The sequence below is a fragment of the Musca autumnalis genome, unplaced genomic scaffold (genome assembly GCF_047663935.1).
Source record: "Musca autumnalis isolate F117 unplaced genomic scaffold, ASM4766393v1 scaffold_3, whole genome shotgun sequence".
Lineage (NCBI taxonomy): Eukaryota > Metazoa > Arthropoda > Insecta > Diptera > Muscidae > Musca > Musca autumnalis.
Window position 1 is genome coordinate 239,976,799 of NW_027411866.1, and position 21,279 is coordinate 239,998,077.

General features: G+C 22.9%; 1 protein-coding gene across 39 annotated transcripts in view; it reads right to left on the reverse strand.

Annotated features, from left to right (window-relative positions):
- Nucleotides 1-9,252: 9,252 nt before the first annotated feature.
- Nucleotides 9,253-21,279, reverse strand: part of dnc (phosphodiesterase dunce) — a 1,334,769-nt gene continuing 1,322,742 nt past the window's right edge. For all 39 annotated transcript variants that reach the window (XM_073977500.1, XM_073977499.1, XM_073977474.1 and 36 more), the window contains 6 exons: nucleotides 19,444-19,775; nucleotides 19,095-19,359; nucleotides 18,911-19,025; nucleotides 10,349-10,511; nucleotides 9,912-10,283; nucleotides 9,253-9,850 (listed from right to left, as the gene is read on the reverse strand). In XM_073977500.1, coding sequence (XP_073833601.1) covers nucleotides 9,680-9,850; nucleotides 9,912-10,283; nucleotides 10,349-10,511; nucleotides 18,911-19,025; nucleotides 19,095-19,359; nucleotides 19,444-19,775 — 1,418 coding nt within the window. In that variant the 3' untranslated portion in view covers nucleotides 9,253-9,679. The remainder of the gene's footprint in view (nucleotides 9,851-9,911; nucleotides 10,284-10,348; nucleotides 10,512-18,910; nucleotides 19,026-19,094; nucleotides 19,360-19,443; nucleotides 19,776-21,279) is intronic.

The following is a 21,279-nucleotide window of genomic DNA, read 5'->3' on the forward strand; positions in this document are numbered from 1 at the left end:
ATGCTAAGTTGTTTTCTTAGTTTTTGTTGCTTACTTGTTAAATATATTAATATTTTTTAAATGATATTTTTTTAACCATCAAGGTTGTTGTTGTTTGTTTTTCTTTTTTGTTTTACTTTTCATATATTTTTGCTACTAATCATAAATATATGTATATATAATAGTATATATAGATTTTTTTGGTTGGTTTTGCTTAAAGGCAAAACTGTTTTTTTTCTGTTACTTTTCTTTGTTTCAGATTTTAGTTAATCTTAGTTTGGTATTTGTAAAAATAAAAGAGCGGGATCCTGCCCTGTCAACAAAATTAAAATTAAAAAAAAAATAACTAAAAACTAATAAATTAACATTGTTGTTGTTTTTTTTGTTTTGTTTTAAATAAATTAGTTAAAAAAAGAAAATCATAAAAAAATCATTACTAATTAAAAACGATTTATAATATTATTTGGCCATAATTTGTCATTTTAGTTAAAAACAATTTCTTTTTGTTGTTGTTATTGTAAAATATTTCTTTTTTTTGTTATTTTTTTCATAGTAAATAAAAGACAAAAAGTTGTGGTGAACAATTTTTCTTTATGTCGTGTAAATAAAATCCATTTAAAAAATGTTTTATAAATTTTGAAAATAATTTTTTTCAAGTGTTATTGAAAACTAAAAATTGTGCATTATGTTTTTTAATTTAATTTTGTTTTTGTTTTTTGGTCAACCAAAAAAAGAAGAAGACTTTGTGATGCTTTAGTTAGGATTTTTTTGTTTTTGGTAGAGAGTATAAGGAAGCATTTAATTTGGTTTGTTTGTCAAATAATAATAATTAAAAGTTTCGAATTAAAATTTTTAATTTTTGGCTTTTTTATAATGATATTTTACTTCTTTTTTCCCATGCCAGCATTTTGGTTATTCAAAAAAGCAACAATTCTTACTTCCTTAATATTATACAACACTTCTTGTTTTTCTTTTGTTTCATTTCTTCTTTCTACTTAAATTCGAGTCCAACAGTTCAGTAACGTTTCTATTTTTTTGTCCTAGAGATAATAAAATTATGTTGTCTTGGTTAATATTTTTTTACTTGGAGACTTATGCTCTGTTCCAGAACCTGCAAGAATCTACTATTTTTTACTACGATAAAATTTTTTCCTTTATGTTATCGACAAAAATAGTAAAAATTAGTAGATTCTTGCAGTACCGGAACAGACCATTAATTGTTATACATAAGGTAGTTCATTCATAATTTTTCCAAACCGTTTTCAAAAAAAAGAAAAAAATATTTTTTTTTACGATCCTGTATAAAAGTTTAATGTAGTATAACAGTTTTAAAAAATTTTTTATAGCAGTGTTTTATGTAATAGTGAGGCCTTGCAAATCCAAATCTATTTTTTAAAGATTTTGTATAACAGTTAAGTGTAGTATAACAGTATTTACCATAATTGAAAATATAAAATAGTTTAAAACGTTTGTGCAAAAATATAGGAAATTCAAAAAAAAAAGAAAAAAATAATTTTTTTTACGATCCTGTATAAAAGTTTAATGTAGTATAACAGTTTTAAAAAGTTTTGTATAGCAGTGTTTTATGTAATAGTGAGGCCTTGCAAATCCAAATCTATTTTTTAAAGATTTTGTATAACAGTTAAATGTAGTATAACAGTAAAATAGTTTAGAACGTTTGTGCAAAAATATAAGAAATTCAAAAAAAAAATATTTTTTTTTACGATCCTGTATAAAAGTTTAATGTAGTATAACAGTTTTAAAAAATTTTGTATAGCGGTGTTTTATGTAATAGTGAGGACTTGCAAATCCAAATATATTTTTTTGTATAACAGTTAAATATAGTATAACAGTTTTTACCATAATTGAAAATATAAAATATGTTAAAACGTTTTTGTAAAGAATATAACACTAGTCGTTATGGTTTATGGGATATAACAATTTGTTATGCTAACATAAACATTTTGTATAACAGTTCTTCAACAAGTTTGAAAGTTTACGTTATAATATTCTAAAAAGTTGAAAATATTAGAAATTCAAAAATTTTAATTTTTGAGGATTTTGGTATAGCAGTTTAATATATTTATATAACAGTTTAATATATAATTGGTTTAACGGTTTTCTATGTAATATTAAGACTTTGCAGACTTAATATAACAGTGTACCTGTACAGTTTTTAGTGTTATAATATTTTTTGTTCTCCAGTATAACAGTTTTGTATGTACTTTAAAAGTATACGACATATAACAGTTTTATATAGAATATTGGCACTTTACATCTGGCGCAAGAAAACGTTATAATATTCTAAAAAGTTGAAAATATAAAAAATTCAAAAAATTTAATTTTTAAGGATATGGTATAACAGTTTAATATATTGATTTAATAGTTTAATATATATTTGGTATAACAGTTTTCTTTGTAATATTAAGACTTTGCAGACTCAATATAACAGTTTTACATGTACAGTTTTTAGTGTTATAATATTTGTTGTTTTGCAGTATAACAGTCTTGTATGTACTTTGAAAGTATACAATGACATATAACAGTTTTATATAGAATATTCAAACTTTACATCTGGCGCAAGCAAATTATTTTATGCTGTATAACAGTTTTTTATGCAACAAAAAGATTTTGTATAACAGTTATTAGTGAAGTTTTACCACAAAGAGCAAAATGTAGAACAGTTTTACATATTTATTACAGTTACACTTAAATAGTTTTTGATAATATAATTTTTTGTGGTATAACAGTTTTTATGTTAAGGATATATTTTTGGAAACTCTGTATAACAGTTTTACCTGATGCTTTCGGTTAAAGATTTGTTAATTTTTTATAAATGTTGTCTACGAAATAAGCAGTTTTCTGGGTAGAGCAATTTTTTGGTGGTATAACAGTTTGATACGTAAATCAATTTTTTTAAACTTTTTATGACAGTTTAACATGACGTTTAAAAGTGATGTATTTTTGGTCAGAAACCACAGTACACAACAGTTTTACATTGATATAACAGTTTCACAAGTTGTATAACAGTTTCACTTGTAAAATAATATTGAAATAATATTGATGTTGCTAATTTGACAACTACTTTGGTCAGAAAACACAATACGCAACAGTTTTACATTGGCATAACACTACCACAAGTTGTATAACAGTTTCACTTGTACAAGAATATTGATTATTACAGCAGAACTGTTACAAAACAAATTCTTACTGTTATAATTTCTAACTCTGTGAATTAAACAAGTAGTATTTGTTATATAATTCATTAGTTTTATATAAAAAATCACTGAAGTCTATCAATTTCTTACTGTTATACTGGTATAATTACTCACTGTTATACAACTTATTATTCTTAAAAATTCCTCAGAATTAAGAAACGGTTATATAAATGGATAATGTAAAATAATTCCAAGTGTTATAAAATATATAACTGTTATACAATTAAAAGAAATTAATATTTTTTGTTAAAAAAAAGAATTTTTAAAAAATCGGTTGTTATAAAGTTTTAATATTATACAATTAATAATTCTTATACAATAGAATTCATAACTGTTATACAAGACAATTCAAAATGCAGTACACAAAATGACTGCTACAGAATTAACAAATTTAGTAAAGTTTTTAGCTGTTCTACAAAAGAATCGAAACTGTTATACGCTCTATAACTGTTATACGAGACAATTCAAAATGCAATACACTTAATAACTGCAACAGAATTAACAAATTTAGTAAAGTTTTTAGCTGTTGTACAACAGATTCAAAACTGTTATACGCTCTATAATTATTATATAAAATAATTCGTAACTGTTGCACAACGGAATCCGTAAAGGCAAAACAGTTCATAACAGTAAATTTTATTATGACAGCTTACAATTTTTAACAGTTTTATAACTGATATACAGCAGGATTCGTAACTGTTATACAGTAATTGTTATATAACAGAATTTATATGTTCATTAGAATTTATAGCTGTTGTACAACAGAATCACTAATTGTGACACATTTAAAACTGTTATATAACTGATTTAAAAACTCTTTTACAACATAATACGCATCTGTAAAACTGCTATTAACTGCAATGTAGTCTAAAACTGTTACACAATAAGCTTCGGAGCAATTATATAATTTAAAACTGTTATATAATTAAAAAGATAATATTTTTTTGTTCTAAATTATACAAAATTATTTGCACGAGAGAATTCATAAGTGTTATACCCTTGATAACTGTTATTTAACAAAATTTATAAGTTCATTACAATTTATAGCTGTTATACAACAGAATCATTAATTGTTACACGTTTATAACTGTTATATAGGTGGTTTAAAAATTGTTTTACAACATAATTTGCATCTGTAAAACTACTATTAACTGCAATGCAGTCGAAAACTGTTATACAATAGATTTCGTAACAATTATATAATTTAAAACTGTTATATAATTAATTTTTTTATATAAAAAATAATCGATTATACAAAGTCAATTATTATACAATGTTTTGAAATTAATAACTGTTATACACTAGAATTTATAACTATTATACGAAAGAATTCATAACTGTTATACCCTTGATAACTGTAATACAATAGAATTCATAAATTTATTACATTTAGTATCTGTCATACAACAGAATTAGTAAAAGTTGCAGATATTTAACTGTTATACAGCTGATTTAAATATTGTTTAACAGCATAATTCGTAAATGCAAAAGAATTATTAACTGTAGTGCAGTCTATGACTGTTGTACAATAATATTTGTAACTGTTATACAATTTATAACTGTTATACGAATAAATAAAATTAATATTTTCCAAATAAATAATAATTATTTTTAAAAAACGCACTTGTTTCTGATGTACTACAATTCATTACTGTTATACAAAAGAATTTATAACTGTTATACAAGATAATTCGTAACTGTCATATGCATGAAATCTGTTATATAATATAATTCATAAACTTATCACAATTTTTAGCTGCCATATAATATAATAATACGTAATCGTTGCATGTTTCATAACTGTTATACAACTGCATTAATTACTGTTTTACAAAATAATCCGTATAATTAGGATTATAACTGTTTTATAACCTAATTCGTAGCTGTTGCACAATTTACAACTGTTATACTACTGTTATAAATATATAAAAATGTATTCAATATTCATAACTGTTATGAAATTGTGAATGTTTTACAATTTACAACTGTTCTAAATATATGCAAATTCATTAATTCAGTTTATAACTGTTATACAATATACAATTGTTATACAGCTGTTATAATTTATAAGAAAATTTATTCAATATTCTTAAAGGCTTCGACACATAAGAAGCATGGCATTCTTACTGAAGTCATATCTGATAGAAGACTAAAGACCGAGTTCGACCTAATAAAAAGATTTCAGAATCACATTTGAATTAGGGGGAACTTGGTCTTTAGTTATTTACCAGATATGACTTAAGCAAGAATGCCACGCTTCTTATGTGTCGTGGCCTTAACTTTCATACAAACAGAATTTTTAACTGTTACATTATTTACATCTGTTATAAATATATACTAATTAATAAATTCAGCTTATAACTGTTATACAAGAGGATTCGTAACTGTTGTACAATTGATAACTGTTATAAATGTATCAAAAATTTATTTAACGTACATAACTGTTATGAACAGAATGTTGAACTGTCATACATTTTATAACGTTTATACAACTGTTACAAATATATACAAAGTTAATAATGCATTATATAACTGTTATACAACAGGATCCATAACTGTTATACAACTGTACTCTATATTCGTAACAGTTATTCAACTGAATTTTTAACTGTTATACACGTATAAAAACTCACTAATCCAGTTAATAACTGTTATACAACAGGATTTGTAACTGTTGTACAATTTATAACTGTGATACAACTGTTGTATATGTATCAAAAATTTATTTACTGTTATGAACAGAATGTTGAAATGTCATACAATTTATAACGTCTATACAACTGTTACAAATATATACAAATTTAGTAATGCATTATATAACTGTTATACAAATGGAAACAATTAATAAAAAATGTATTCAATATTCGTAACAGTTATACAACTGAATTTTTAACTGTTATACGTGTATAAAAATTCACTAATTCAGTTTATAACTATTATACAACAGGATTTGTAACTGTTGTACAATTTATAACTGTGATACAACTGTTATATATGTATCAAAAATGTATTTACTGTTATAAACAGAATGTTGAACTGTCATACAATTTATAACGGTTATACAACTGTTACAAATATATACAAAGTTAGTAATACATTATATAACTGTTATACAACATGATCCAAAACTGTTATACAACTGTAGAAAATTAATAGAAAATGTATTCAATATTCTTAACTGTTATACAAAAGAATTTTTAACTGTTATACAACTGTTATACATGTATAAAAATGCACTAATTCAGTTAATAACTGTTATACAACAGGATTCGTAACTGTTGTACAATTCATAACTTTTATGCAACTGTTATAAATGTATCAAAAATTTATTTAACATACATAAATGTTGTGAACAGAAGTTGAACTGTCATACAATTTATAAGGGTTATACAACTGTTACAAATATATACAAAGTTAGTAATGCATTATATAACTGTTATACAACATGATACATAACCGTTACACAACTGTAACAAATTAATAAAAAATGTATTCAATATTTGTAACTGTTATACATGTATAAAAATTTATTAATTCAGTTAATAACTGTTATACAACAGGATTCGTAACTGTTATACAATTTATTACTGTTATAAATGTATCAACAATTTATTTAACATACATAACTGTTGTGAACAGAATGTTGAACTGTCATACAATTTATAACGGTTATACAACTGTTACAAATATATACAAAGTTAGTAATGCATTATATAACTGTTATACAACATGATCCATAACTGTTATACAACTGTAAACAATTAATAAAAAAATGTATTCAATATTCGTAACAGTTATACAACTGAATTTTTAACTGTTATACATGTATAAAAATTCACTATTTCAGTTTATAACTGTTATACAACAGGATTCGTAACTGTTATACAATTTGGAACCCTTGTACAGCCTTTATAAATTAATAAAAAAGTGTATTAAATTTTCAGAACTGTTATACAAGTGCACTTTTAACTGTTATAAATGTCTAAAATTTGATTTAATAATTTTATGTGCAATTTTTAAAAAGTTTTGATATAATTTCTAATATAAATATAAATTTTCTTTGCTTTCCTTATGTATAACAATTAGCATAACTGTTGTGAACAGAGCGTTGAACTGCCATATAATTTGTTACGGTTATACAACTATTAAAAATGTATACAAAGTTAGAAATGCATTATATAACATGATCCATAACTGTTATACAACTGTAAAAAATTAACAAAAAATGCATTCAATATTCGTAACTGTTATACATGTACAAAAATTTATTAATTCAGTTAATAACTGTTATACAACAGGTTTCGTAACTGTTATACAATTTGGAGCCGTTGTACAACTGTTATAAACTAATAAAAAAGTGTATTCAATTTTCAAAACTGTTATACAAGTGCATTTTTAACAGTTAAAAATGTCTAAAAATGTATTCAATAATTTTTTGGGAATTTTTGAAAAGTTTTGATATAATAAATATATGTACATTTTCTTTACTTTCCTTATGAAAAACAATTAGCAATATTCGTAATTCAGTTAATAACTGTTATACAACAGGATTCGTAACTGTTATACAATTTGCAACCGTTGTACAACTGTTATAAATTAATAAAAAAGTGTATTCAATTTTCAAAACTGTTATACAATTGAATTTTTAACTGTTATTAATGTCTAAAAATTGATTAAATAAATTTTTTGGGAATTTTTAAACATTTTTGATATAATTTCTAGTATAAATATACATTTTCTTTACTTTCCTTATGTATAACAATTAGCATTTTGTTCATTGTCTCTTCCAAAAAAATATTTTGAGTTTGGATTGGATATTCACAACATAGATTTCTGTTTTTTCTTTGTTTACTTTGGTTCCTGGTCTTAAACAAATGTTTAATTATACTTTCATTACGTCTGTCCTGTGTTTGTGTGTGTGTTTGTTTGAAAAAGTACCTGTTTTCCTTGCAGTTTCTGTTTTTTTTTCTTAATCTTAAAACTTAACATATTTTTAAAACATAATAATAAAAATTAAGGAAAATCATCATTAACAAAGGAGAAATTTGAAATTTTGTTTGTTTCTCTCTCTCTTTACTGGGTATTGTTTCTCTTAATATACATTAAAAACAATTGCATGCAAATACAGAAATTATTTAAAAGAAGAAAAAATGAAGAAGCTCTTAATAATTTAATGAATTAAAAACAAAATCTTTTTTTACATGTTTATATGTTACAGTCAAACATGACGCTGTGAAGAACTTTATGTGAGGAGGGGAGGAGGAAATTTTAGTTATGTGTTTTTTTCCTTCTTAAAAACATGAAAAATATTTAAACAAAATATTTATCATTTTACAAACAAAGACAAATGGTAGTTATTCATATTCATGTTTGACTGTATAACAGTTTTGGGGGGGTTTGTTGGATTTTATATTATAATGAAATCAAAGAATAATTAAATACATTGGTTTTGAAACAGATTTTTGTTGTTGTTGTTGAAATGAAGAAATTATTCTCTTTTTTTACATATCATGTCTCTTATAACTGTCATAATTGTTGTTTTGTCGTTAGAGTTTCCTTGGTAATGTCATTGTCAAAGTCAGTGGCTTGAAAGGTCCGTGGCAAATTTCAATTTCGGTTTCTTATAAAAGTCAGTTTTACAGTGTTTGTGTATCTAAATAAAATTTTGGTTTTGTCAATAATTATAAAAAAAATAATTTAAAAAAAATTTACATATAAATAATTATGAATTCAAGTTTGGTTTAAATAATAATAAAAATCTTATATAAAATAAAATACAACAAACAAATTTTGAAAATTGATATTCTTCTTGTTGTTCATATTTTTTTTGGTTTTTAGGCATGATTTCTTTTGAAATTTTTTTTCTCTTTTTTTCTGATGTTATTGTGGTTGTTGTTGTTGTTGATGTTTTGCTATGTTTTCCCTAAACAATTATTATGTTGTTGGTTTGGTTTTTAATAAATATTTACTTTGCTTTGAATTTTTGGGTTTTGCCAACTTGTCGGTGTCATAAAAATGTATCTTCTTTTAATTTTAATTGTAATTTTAATTTCTCTTGTTAAAAAATATGCGTTTTATATGTTCTTCTTCTTCAAAACTTAAATGAAAAAAAATTCTATTTGTTTTTTGTTGTTGGTATGTTAGAAAAAAAGTAAAATCTTAACTATTTTGTTGTTGTATTTTTTGTTGCTATTTTAGCATTGTCTTGAATTTGAAAATTATTTCTTTGTTTGTTGTTGTTTTTGTATGTATAGGTGTTGTTATTGTTGTTGTTGTTGCGTATAAGAGAGATGACGAAGAAATTCTAGATTATATTGAGGATATTTTTTTTTTGATTTTTCTGTTATTTTTTGTTGGTTTGTTGCGGTTTGTTTTCTATTTGTTTTGTTGTTGTTTTTGTTTGTATTTAAAAGTCACTAACGTATAAGCAAAAAGTTTTGCGCCTTTTCAGTTATTTTTCGGCATAGTCCCACGACTCTCCGTCACATTCCAGCGTGATGCGGTTGATTTTGACTCCCCGACGGTTTATTATCACCCGCGGTGGTCATGTTATCAGCAACATTAACACTACCATCATCACCACGTTCGGCTGCCGTTTCATCACCCTCCTCTAATTCAGCTAAATTCTCTTGATCGGACTCTTCAAGGGTTACCTAAACAAAAGAGGAGGTGTCAGTCAAATCCTTTCCCTGGCTATTTTGAATCGTTACTCACCTGAAACCTAATCTTATCATCGGTTGCTAATTGTTCATCGGCCTGTGATGGCGGTGGTGATGGCGGTATCATACTCTGATAATAGTCTCTATTCTCTTCAAGCGTATCTAATATATCTTGAGCATCTGGATGTACCAAATCGGCCCAAGTTTCCCAGAGTGGATGTACAATATAATCAATAAAGCCGACCTGCGACTTTTCAATCGTCGAATTATAACGATCACACATTGGACTTATATCCATGCCCGATTCGCGTTCCTTATCACCTTGCAGGAAGAATTCTTCCATTAGCAGGCTAACCCAACGTTTGTACAGCGGTAGTGGTTTAGTTGGATTACTTAAATCGGCACAATGGACAAGATTTTCAAGAACCTAAAAGGAAGAAGAAGCAAAAGTAGTTCAAGAAGGATTCCAAATTAAAATTAATGATATCTTACCTGTATACGATCTGTGTAATTGTCCAGCAGTAGTACACCAGATCCGGCTACCTTTTTAGTTTCTACCATAGTTTTCAAATCAGCCAATAGGCTCATATGTTTGGACATATCGGTTGATAGTACAATATCAATAACCATTTTTCTTAATGTTTGGCGTTGTTTCCTGAAAAGTGACGAGGAGAAATATTAATATTAGATTTAAGATCATCCAATGCAAATAAAATTTAATTTTTTAAAAGATATTATTTCCAAAAACGTGGATTTTTTAAAAAATATTTTTCAAAAAAGGGGACTTTTTAAAAAATATTTTTCAAAAAAGGGGATTTTTTAAAAAAGTTTTTTTAATAAACGGAGATTTTTACTTCCAATTTTTGTCAATAAACTTGGATTTTTTTACAAACTATTTTATTGCAATAAACGTGAATTTTTTAAAAAATATTTTTTCAATAATCGTGGATTTTTAAAAAATATTTTTTCAATAATCGTGGATTTTTTAAAAAAATATTTTTTCAATAATCGTGGATTTTTTAAAAAATATTTTTTCAATAATCGTGGATTTTTTAAAAATATTTTTTCAATGATCGCGGATTTTTTAAAAAATATTTTTTTAATAATCGCGGACTTTTTAAAAAATATTTTTTTAATAATCGTGGATTTTTTAAAAAATATTTTTTTAATAATCGTGGATTTTTTAAAAAAAATTTTTTCATAAAACGTGGATTTTTTAAAAAAAAATTTTCGTAAAACGTGGATTTTTTTAAAAAATATTTTTTCATAAAACGTGGAGTTTAAAAAAAAATATTTTTTCATAAAACGTGGATTTTTTAAAAAATATTTTTTTATAAAACGTGGATTTTTTAAAAAAATATTTTTTCATAAAACGTGGATTTTGTAAAAAAAAATATTTTTTCACAAAACGTGGATTTTTTAAAAAATATTTTTTCATTAAACGTGGATTTTTTAAAAAATATTTTTTCATTAAACGTGGATTTTTTAAAAAATATTTTTTCATTAAACGTGGATTTTTTAAAAAATATTTTTTCAATAATCGTGGATTTTTTAAAAAAATATTTTTTTCAATAATGGTGGATTTTTTAAAAAATATTTTTTTCAATAATCGTGGATTTTTTAAAAAATATTTTTTCAACAATCATGGATTTTTTAAAAAATATTTTTTCAATAATCGTGGATTTTTTAAAAAATATTTTTACAATAATCATGGATTTTTTAAAAAATATTTTTTCAATAATCATGGATTTTTTAAAAAATATTTTAATATTTTTTCAATGATCGTCGATTTTTTAAAAAATATTTTTTCAATAATCGTGGATTTTTTAAAAAATATTTTTTCAATAATCGTCGATTTTTTAAAAAATATTTTTTCAATAATCGTGGATTTTTTAAAAAATATTTTTTCAATAATCGTCGATTTTTTAAAAAATATTTTTTCAATAATCGTCGATTTTTTAAAAAATATTTTTTCAATAATCGTCGATTTTTTAAAAAATATTTTTTCAATAATCGTCGATTTTTTAAAAAATATTTTTTCAATAATCGTGGATTTTTTCAATAATCGTGGATTTTTTAAAAAATATTTTTTCAATAATCGTGGATTTTTTAAAAAATATTTTTTCAATAATCGTGGATTTTTTAAAAAATATTTTTTCAATAATCGTGGATTTTTTAAAAAATATTTTTTCAATAATCGTGAATGTTTTAAAAAATATTTTTTCAATAATCGTGGATTTTTAAAAAATATTTTTTCAATAATCGTGGATTGTTTAAAAAATATTTTTTCAATAATCGTGGATTTTTTTAAAAATATTTTTTCAATAATCGTGGATTTTTTAAAAAATATTTTTTCAATAATCGTGGATTTTTTAAAAATATTTTTTCAATGATCGCGGATTTTTTAAAAAATATTTTTTAATAATCGCGGACTTTTTAAAAAATATTTTTTCAATAATCGTGGATTTTTTAAAAAAAATATTTTTTCAATAATCGTGGATTTTTTAAAAAAAATATTTTTTCAATAATCGTGGATTTTTTAAAAAAATATTTTTTCAATAATCGTGGACTTTGTAAAAAAATATTTTTTCAATAATCGTGGATTTTGTAAAAAAATATTTTTTTCAATATTCGTGGATTTTTTAAAATTTTTTTCAATAATCATGGATTTTTTAAAATTTTTTTCAATAATCATGGATTTTTTAAAATTTTTTTCAATAATCATGGATTTTTTAAAATTTTTTTCAATAATCATGGATTTTTTAAAAAATATTTTTTTAAATAATCATGGATTTTTTAAAAAATATTTTTTTAAATAATCGTGGATTTTTTAAATTTTTTTTTAAATTTTTTAAAAAATATTTTTTTCAATAATCGTGGATTTAATAATATTTTATTAATAATAGTGGATTTTTTGAAAATTATTTTTTCATTAAACGTGGATTTTTAAAAAAATATTTTTTCATTAAAAGTGGATTTTTAAAAAAATATTTTTTCATTAAACGTGGACTTTTTTTAAATATATGTTTTCATTAAACGTGGATTTTTTAAAAAATGTTTTTTCATTAAACGTGGATTTTTAAAAAAATATTTTTTTCATTAAACGTGGATTTTTTAAAAAAATATTTTTTCATTAAACGTGAATTTTTTAAAAAATATTTTTTCAATAATCGTGGATTTTTTAAAAAAAAATATTTTTTCAATAATCGTGGATTTTTTAAAAAAATATTTTTTCAATAATCGTGGACTTTGTAAAAAAATATTTTTTCAATAATCGTGGATTTTGTAAAAAAATATTTTTTCAATATTCGTGGATTTTTTAAAATTTTTTTCAATAATCATGGATTTTTTAAAATTTTTTTCAATAATCATGGATTTTTTAAAATTTTTTTCAATAATCATGGATTTTTTAAAATTTTTTTCAATAATCATGGATTTTTTAAAATTTTTTTCAATAATCATGGATTTTTTAAAATTTTTTTCAATAATCATGGATTTTTTAAAATTTTTTTCAATAATCATGGATTTTTTAAATTTTTTTTCAATAATCATGGATTTTTTAAAAAATATTTTTTTTAAATAATCATGGATTTTTTAAAAAATATTTTTTTAAATAATCGTGGATTTTTTAAATTTTTTAAAAATATTTTTTTCAATAATCGTGGATTTTATAATATTTTATTAATAATAGTGGATTTTTTGAAAATTATTTTTTCATTAAACGTGGATTTTTAAAAAAATATTTTTTCATTAAAAGTGGATTTTTAAAAAAATATTTTTTCATTAAACGTGGACTTTTTTAAAATATATGTTTTCATTAAACGTGGATTTTTTAAAAAATATTTTTTCAATAATCGTGGATTTTTTAAAAAATATTTTTTCAATAATCGTCGATTTTTTAAAAAATATTTTTTCAATAATCGTCGATTTTTTAAAAAATATTTTTTCAATAATCGTCGATTTTTTAAAAAATATTTTTTCAATAATCGTCGATTTTTTAAAAAATATTTTTTCAATAATCGTGGATTTTTTAAAAAATATTTTTTCAATAATCGTGGATTTTTTAAAAAATATTTTTTCAATAATCGTGGATTTTTTAAAAAATATTTTTTCAATAATCGTGGATTTTTTAAAAAATATTTTTTCAATAATCGTGGATTTTTTAAAAAATATTTTTTCAATAATCGTGAATGTTTTAAAAAATATTTTTTCAATAATCGTGGATTTTTAAAAAATATTTTTTCAATAATCGTGGATTTTTTAAAAAATATTTTTTCAATAATCGTGGATTTTTTAAAAATATTTTTTCAATAATCGTGGATTTTTTAAAAAATATTTTTTCAATAATCGTGGATTTTTTAAAAATATTTTTTCAATGATCGCGGATTTTTTAAAAAATATTTTTTAATAATCGCGGACTTTTTAAAAAATATTTTTTCAATAATCGTGGATTTTTTAAAAAAATATTTTTTCAATAATCGTGGATTTTTTAAAAAAAAATATTTTTTCAATAATCGTGGATTTTTTAAAAAAATATTTTTTCAATAATCGTGGACTTTGTAAAAAAATATTTTTTCAATAATCGTGGATTTTGTAAAAAAATATTTTTTCAATATTCGTGGATTTTTTAAAATTTTGTTCAATAATCATGGATTTTTTAAATTTTTTTTCAATAATCATGGATTTTTTAAAATTTTTTTCAATAATCATGGATTTTTTAAAATTTTTTTTCAATAATCATGGATTTTTTAAAATTTTTTTCAATAATCATGGATTTTTTAAAAAATATTTTTTTAAATAATCATGGATTTTTTAAAAAATATTTTTTTAAATAATCGTGGATTTTTTAAATTATTTTTAAATTTTTTAAAAAATATTTTTTTCAATAATCGTGGATTTTATAATATTTTATTAATAATAGTGGATTTTTTGAAAATTATTTTTTCATTAAACGTGGATTTTTAAAAAAAATATTTTTTCATTAAAAGTGGATTTTTAAAAAAATATTTTTTCATTAAACGTGGACTTTTTTAAAATATATGTTTTCATTAAACGTGGATTTTTTAAAAAATGTTTTTTCATTAAACGTGGATTTTTAAAAAAATATTTTTTTCATTAAACGTGGATTTTTTAAAAAATATTTTTTCATTAAACGTGAATTTTTTAAAAAATATTTTTTCAATAATCGTCGATTTTTTTTAAAAAAATATTTTTTCAATAATCGTGGATTTTTTAAAAAAAAAATATTTTTTCAATAATCGTGGATTTTTTAAAAAAATATTTTTTCAATAATCGTGGATTTTTTAAAAAAATATTTTTTCAATAATCGTGGACTTTGTAAAAAAATATTTTTTCAATAATCGTGGATTTTGTAAAAAAATATTTTTTCAATATTCGTGGATTTTTTAAAATTTTTTTCAATAATCATGGATTTTTTAAAATTTTTTTCAATAATCATGGATTTTTTAAAATTTTTTTCAATAATCATGGATTTTTTAAAATTTTTTTCAATAATCATGGATTTTTTAAAATTTTTTTCAATAATCATGGATTTTTTAAAAAATATTTTTTTAAATAATCATGGATTTTTTAAAAAATATTTTTTTAAATAATCGTGGATTTTTTTAATTTTTTTTTAAATTTTTTAAAAAATATTTTTTTCAATAATCGTGGATTTTATAATATTTTATTAATAATAGTGGATTTTTTGAAAATTATTTTTTCATTAAACGTGGATTTTTAAAAAAATATTTTTTCATTAAAAGTGGATTTTTAAAAAAATATTTTTTCATTAAACGTGGACTTTTTTAAAATATATGTTTTCATTAAACGTGGATTTTTTAAAAAATATTTTTTCAATAATCGTGGATTTTTTAAAAAATATTTTTTCAATAATCGTCGATTTTTTAAAAAATATTTTTTCAATAATCGTCGATTTTTTAAAAAATATTTTTTCAATAATCGTCTATTTTTTAAAAAATATTTTTTCAATAATCGTGGATTTTTTCAATAATCGTGGATTTTTTAAAAAATATTTTTTCAATAATCGTGGATTTTTTAAAAAATATTTTTTCAATAATCGTGGATTTTTTAAAAAATATTTTTTCAATAATCGTGGATTTTTTAAAAAATATGTTTTCAATAATCGTGAATGTTTTAAAAAATATTTTTTCAATAATCGTGGATTTTTTAAAAATATTTTTTCAATGATCGCGGATTTTTTAAAAAATATTTTTTAATAATCGCGGACTTTTTAAAAAATATTTTTTTCAATAATCGTGGATTTTTTAAAAAAATATTTTTTCAATAATCGTGGATTTTTTAAAAAAAAATATTTTTTCAATAATCGTGGATTTTTTAAAAAAATATTTTTTCAATAATCGTGGACTTTGTAAAAAAAATATTTTTTCAATAATCGTGGATTTTGTAAAAAAATATTTTTTCAATATTCGTGGATTTTTTAAAAATTTTTTTCAATAATCATGGATTTTTTAAAATTTTTTTCAATAATCATGGATTTTTTAAAATTTTTTTCAATAATCATGGATTTTTTAAAATTTTTTTCAATAATCATGGATTTTTTAAAAAATATTTTTTTAAATAATCGTGGATTTTTAAAAAAATATTTTTTCAATAATCGTGGATTTTTAAAAAAATATTTTTTTCAATAATCCTGGATTTTTAAAAAAATATTTTTTTTCAATAATCCTGGATTTTTAAAAAAATATTTTTTTCAATAATCGTGGATTTTTTAAAAAATATTTTTTTCAATAATCGTGGATTTTTTAAAAAATATTCTTTCAATAATCGTGGGTTTTTTAAAAAAATATTTTTTCAATAATCGTGGCTTTTTTTAAAAAATATTTTTCAATAATCGTGGATTTTTTAAAAAATATTTTTCAATAATCGTGGATTTTTAAAAAAAAATATTTTTTCAATAATCGTGGCTTTTTTTAAAAAATATTTTTCAATGAATTTTTTAAATTTTTTTTTTTCAAAATATTCTTTAAGCACGTTGATTATATTTTTTAGGCACGTGGATTTTTTAAAAATATTCTTTAAGCACGCGGATTTTTTAAAAATATTTTTTAAGCACGTGGATTTTTTTAAAATATTTTTTAGGCACGTGGATTTTTTAAAAATATTTTTTAAGCACGTAGATTTTTTAAAAATATTTTTTAAGCACGTGGATTTTTTAATAATATTTTATAAGCACGTGGATTTTTCAAAAATATTTTTTAAGCACGTGGATATTTTAAAAATATTTTTTAAGCACGTGGATTTTTAAAAATAGTTTCTAGCACGTGGATTTTTTAAAAACATTTTTTAATCACGTGGATTTTTTAAAAATAGTTTTTAATCACGTGGATTTTTTAAAAACATTTTTTAAGCACGTGGATTTTTTAAAAATATTTTTTAAGCACGTGGATTTTTTAAAAATATTTTTTAAGCACGTGGATTTTTTAAAAATATTTTTAAGCACGTGGATTTCTTAAAAATAGTTTTTAGCACGTGGATTTTTTAAAAACATTTTTTAAGCACGTGGATTTTTTAAAAATATTTTTTAATCACGTGGATTTTTTAAAAACATTTTTAAGCACGTGGATTTTTTAAAAATATTTTTTAAGCACGTGGATTTTTTGAAAATATTTTTTAAGCACGTGGATTTTTTAAAAATATTTTTTAAGCACGTAGATTTTTTAAAAATATTTTTTAAGCACGTGGATTTTTTAATAATATTTTATAAGCACGTGGATTTTTCAAAAATATTTTTTAAGCACGTGGATATTTTAAAAATATTTTTTAAGCACGTGGATTTTTAAAAATAGTTTCTAGCACGTGGATTTTTTAAAAACATTTTTTAATCACGTGGATTTTTTAAAAATAGTTTTTAATCACGTGGATTTTTTAAAAACATTTTTTAAGCACGTGGATTTTTTAAAAATATTTTTTAAGCACGTGGATTTTTTAAAAATATTTTTTAAGCACGTGGATTTTTTAAAAATATTTTTTAAGCACGTGGATTTTTTAAAAATATTTTTAAGCACGTGGATTTTTTAAAAATAGTTTTTAGCACGTGGATTTTTTAAAAACATTTTTTAAGCACGTGGATTTTTTAAAAATATTTTTTAATCACGTGGATTTTTTAAAAACATTTTTAAGCACGTGGATTTTTTAAAAATATTTTTTAAGCACGTGGATTTTTTAAAAATATTTTTTAACCACGTGGATTTTTTAAAAATATTTTTTAAGCGTGGATTTTTTAAAAATATTTTTTAAGCACGTCGATTTTTTAAAAAATATTTTTAAGCACGTAGATTTTTTAAAAAATATTTTTTAGCACGTGGATTTTTTAAAAAATATTTTTAAGCACGTGGATTTTTTAAAAAATATTTTTAAGCACGTGGAGTTTTTAAAAAATATTTTTAAGCACGCGGATTTTTTAAAAAATATTTTTAAGCACGTGTATTTTTTAAAAAATATTTTTAAGCACGTGTATTTTTTAAAAAATATTTTTAAGCACGTGGATTTTTTAAAAAATATTTTTAAGCACGTGGATTTTTTTAAAAAATATTTTTAAGCACGTGGATTTTTTAAAAAATATTTTTAAGCACGTGAATATTTTAAGCACGTGGATTTTTTAAAAACATTTTTTAAGCACGTGGATTTTTTAATAACATTTTTAAAGCACGTGGATTTTTCAATAACATTTTTAAAGCACGTGGATTTTTCAATAACATTTTTAAAGCACGTGGATTTTTTAAAAATATTTATTAATTACGTGGATTTTTCTAAACACATTTTTAGAACCTTTTTAAAGAATATTTTGTAATCAATTTTTGGTCGGAAAATATTCTTTAGAAAATTCACTTTTTGTGGTCGGAAAATATTCTTTAAACAATTTACGTGTTTGGTCTGAAAATATTTTATAAAAATCACATTTTTGGTCGAAAAATACATATTTAAAAAATAAATTTTTGGTCGGAAATTGAAAAAAACAAGTTTTCTGGTCGATTTTTTTTAAATTTCACCAATACGTTAAAAAATACTTACTTTTGCATATTACAGAATATATCACATCCTTGATTTTGCAATAATTTAAAGGCAACAGCTAAATGATGATTTTCCAAAACAGATTCGTCATTATACATTAAGGCTAATTCGGAACCTAAAAAAGATCAAACAATTTTATTAATAACTCCCCCACACCACCTATTATACACCACATTTGACCTACTTGAATTAACTAAAAATTGATTAGTTAGACCAGGATGATCAACATCGTGTATACAAGCAGCAAACAATGCACCGCCCACTTCCAGTGGCGTAAAGACACCTTCCAGTGCAGGAGTATTCAATAAGACATTCGTACTTTGTGTTACATCAGCCGCATGCAATGAATTGTGAAACGGATTGTCTTTAACATAATGGTCCTCCAGAGTGCTCATAAAATTAAGAAAGTTTTTCGGTGGTATCATAAGACTGGTCAATAATTCTCTACTCTGTAGGGAGAAACAAATAGGAAAGAAGAAGAATTGAAGATTAGAGGTTGTTGGGGGGTATGTTGGATGGTATCTGACACTTACCTGAAATACTGTGTATGCCACACAGGTGAGCGGACGATTATTACTTAAATCGCCTATCTTAAAGATATCTATGCCCCATGTATCCAATTCAGCCAATTGTGTACCCAGTGCAGCTTCATGTGTTGTCTCAACACCATAGGTGGGCAAACGTTCGCCGGTAAATGAATTTGTGTGCGACAGAGGACGTTTAACACCAGATATCTGGGACATGGGTGGGCCTCGTGGACTACGGCTGCGTTGTTGGGTTGGCCCTGCAATGGCGCTTGGCTCATATCCTGATGTTGCATTATCTTCGAGACGCATTGAGGGTAAATCGAATTCTTGTTGTTTGTCTGGAAAAATGAAGAAAGAAGAAATAAAAAAATTAAAATAAAAAATAAATTTTAGTATTGAAAAATAATTCAAGGCAATACCGATAAATTCGGAAATTACATTTTATTCCACAAACATCCTAGAAGAGACAAGGGGAGACTTTTCTTATATAAACCTTCCTCCTTCTTCCTATTGCCAAAGCATTCCCGAATCCCTTCCTCAGACAAAATATATTTGAAATACATAAAATTGATTGCAAATCAAAAACATTCTTTTCGGAATCTGCCGCATATCCGGAGATTAGTTTAATCCCCCTGTCTACCTCCTCCCCTCCCACGTTTGCCTACTGCCAATAAAGAATAACAAAATGTGTCATTTAATATTTCTTTAACGACAGAGTTACAAGATGCAAATTGTATAAACCTTATTTAAATAAATGGCAGCACCCACCCACACAAACACAACGTTTTATAACTGTACCAGCAGCGGCCTAAAGGTATGCTTTGGATTTTTATTTTGTAATACTTTGATTCAACGCTTTTGTGAGTAGGGTGTGAAAATGTTGATAAATTTGTATAGGGATGGATGTATGTTTGTATTTGTGCATGTGCTGCTGTGCGTGTGGGTGTTTGTGTGTGTATGTTTTTTTTTTGTTACAAAAAGGTGTTTTTATATGAAATAAAAATATGAAGCAAAAAACACGTTGGAAATAAAATTTGAATTTTATATTTTTGTAAAAATTCCAGCCGCTGTCGTTGTTCCCACCCATTCCCCAGCTATTGAGGCCATTTCCGTTGTTTTGATTTACTCGTTAATGTCGGTACCTTTTCTGCGTGTGCCGATGATTTGATTTTATATTTGCCACGTTTAAAGGATATTACAAAAGCTTGGATATAAAGTGGAAAACGCAAAAGCCCTTACTGAAGGGAATGAGGGCTGGCCACGAGCATTGTAAAAGCATCCTAGATTGCCAACTATGACTGACTGGGAATATGTAAATAACACTAGCCACGGGTATTATTTTAGTGATGGATAAGTGAGTATGCTGCTGGTAAACGTAGCTTTTTATTTAAACCAAATTATGCAGACTCGCAACAAAATGCTAAAGGGCTTAAATTAAATGAAGCAGAAAGGAATTTTTAAAGAGAAAGTGAAAAATAATAGTGGTGGATTTAAATACGCATAAAATTATCCACGATTGTGGATAAAATAAAATTATCCACGATTGTGGATTTATAAAATTATCCACATTTATACATAAATAAAATTATGCACATTTGTGGATAAATAAAATTATCCACATTTTTGGATAAAATTATCCACATATCTGGATAAATAAAGTTATCCACGTTTGTGGATAAATAACATTTTTCACGTTTTTGGATAAATAAAATTATCCATGTTTGCAGATAAATAAAAGTATCCACGTTTGTGGATAAATAAAATTATCCACGTTTGTGGATAAATAAAATTGTCTACGTTTGTAGATAAAAAAATTATCCACGTTTGTGGATAAATAAAATT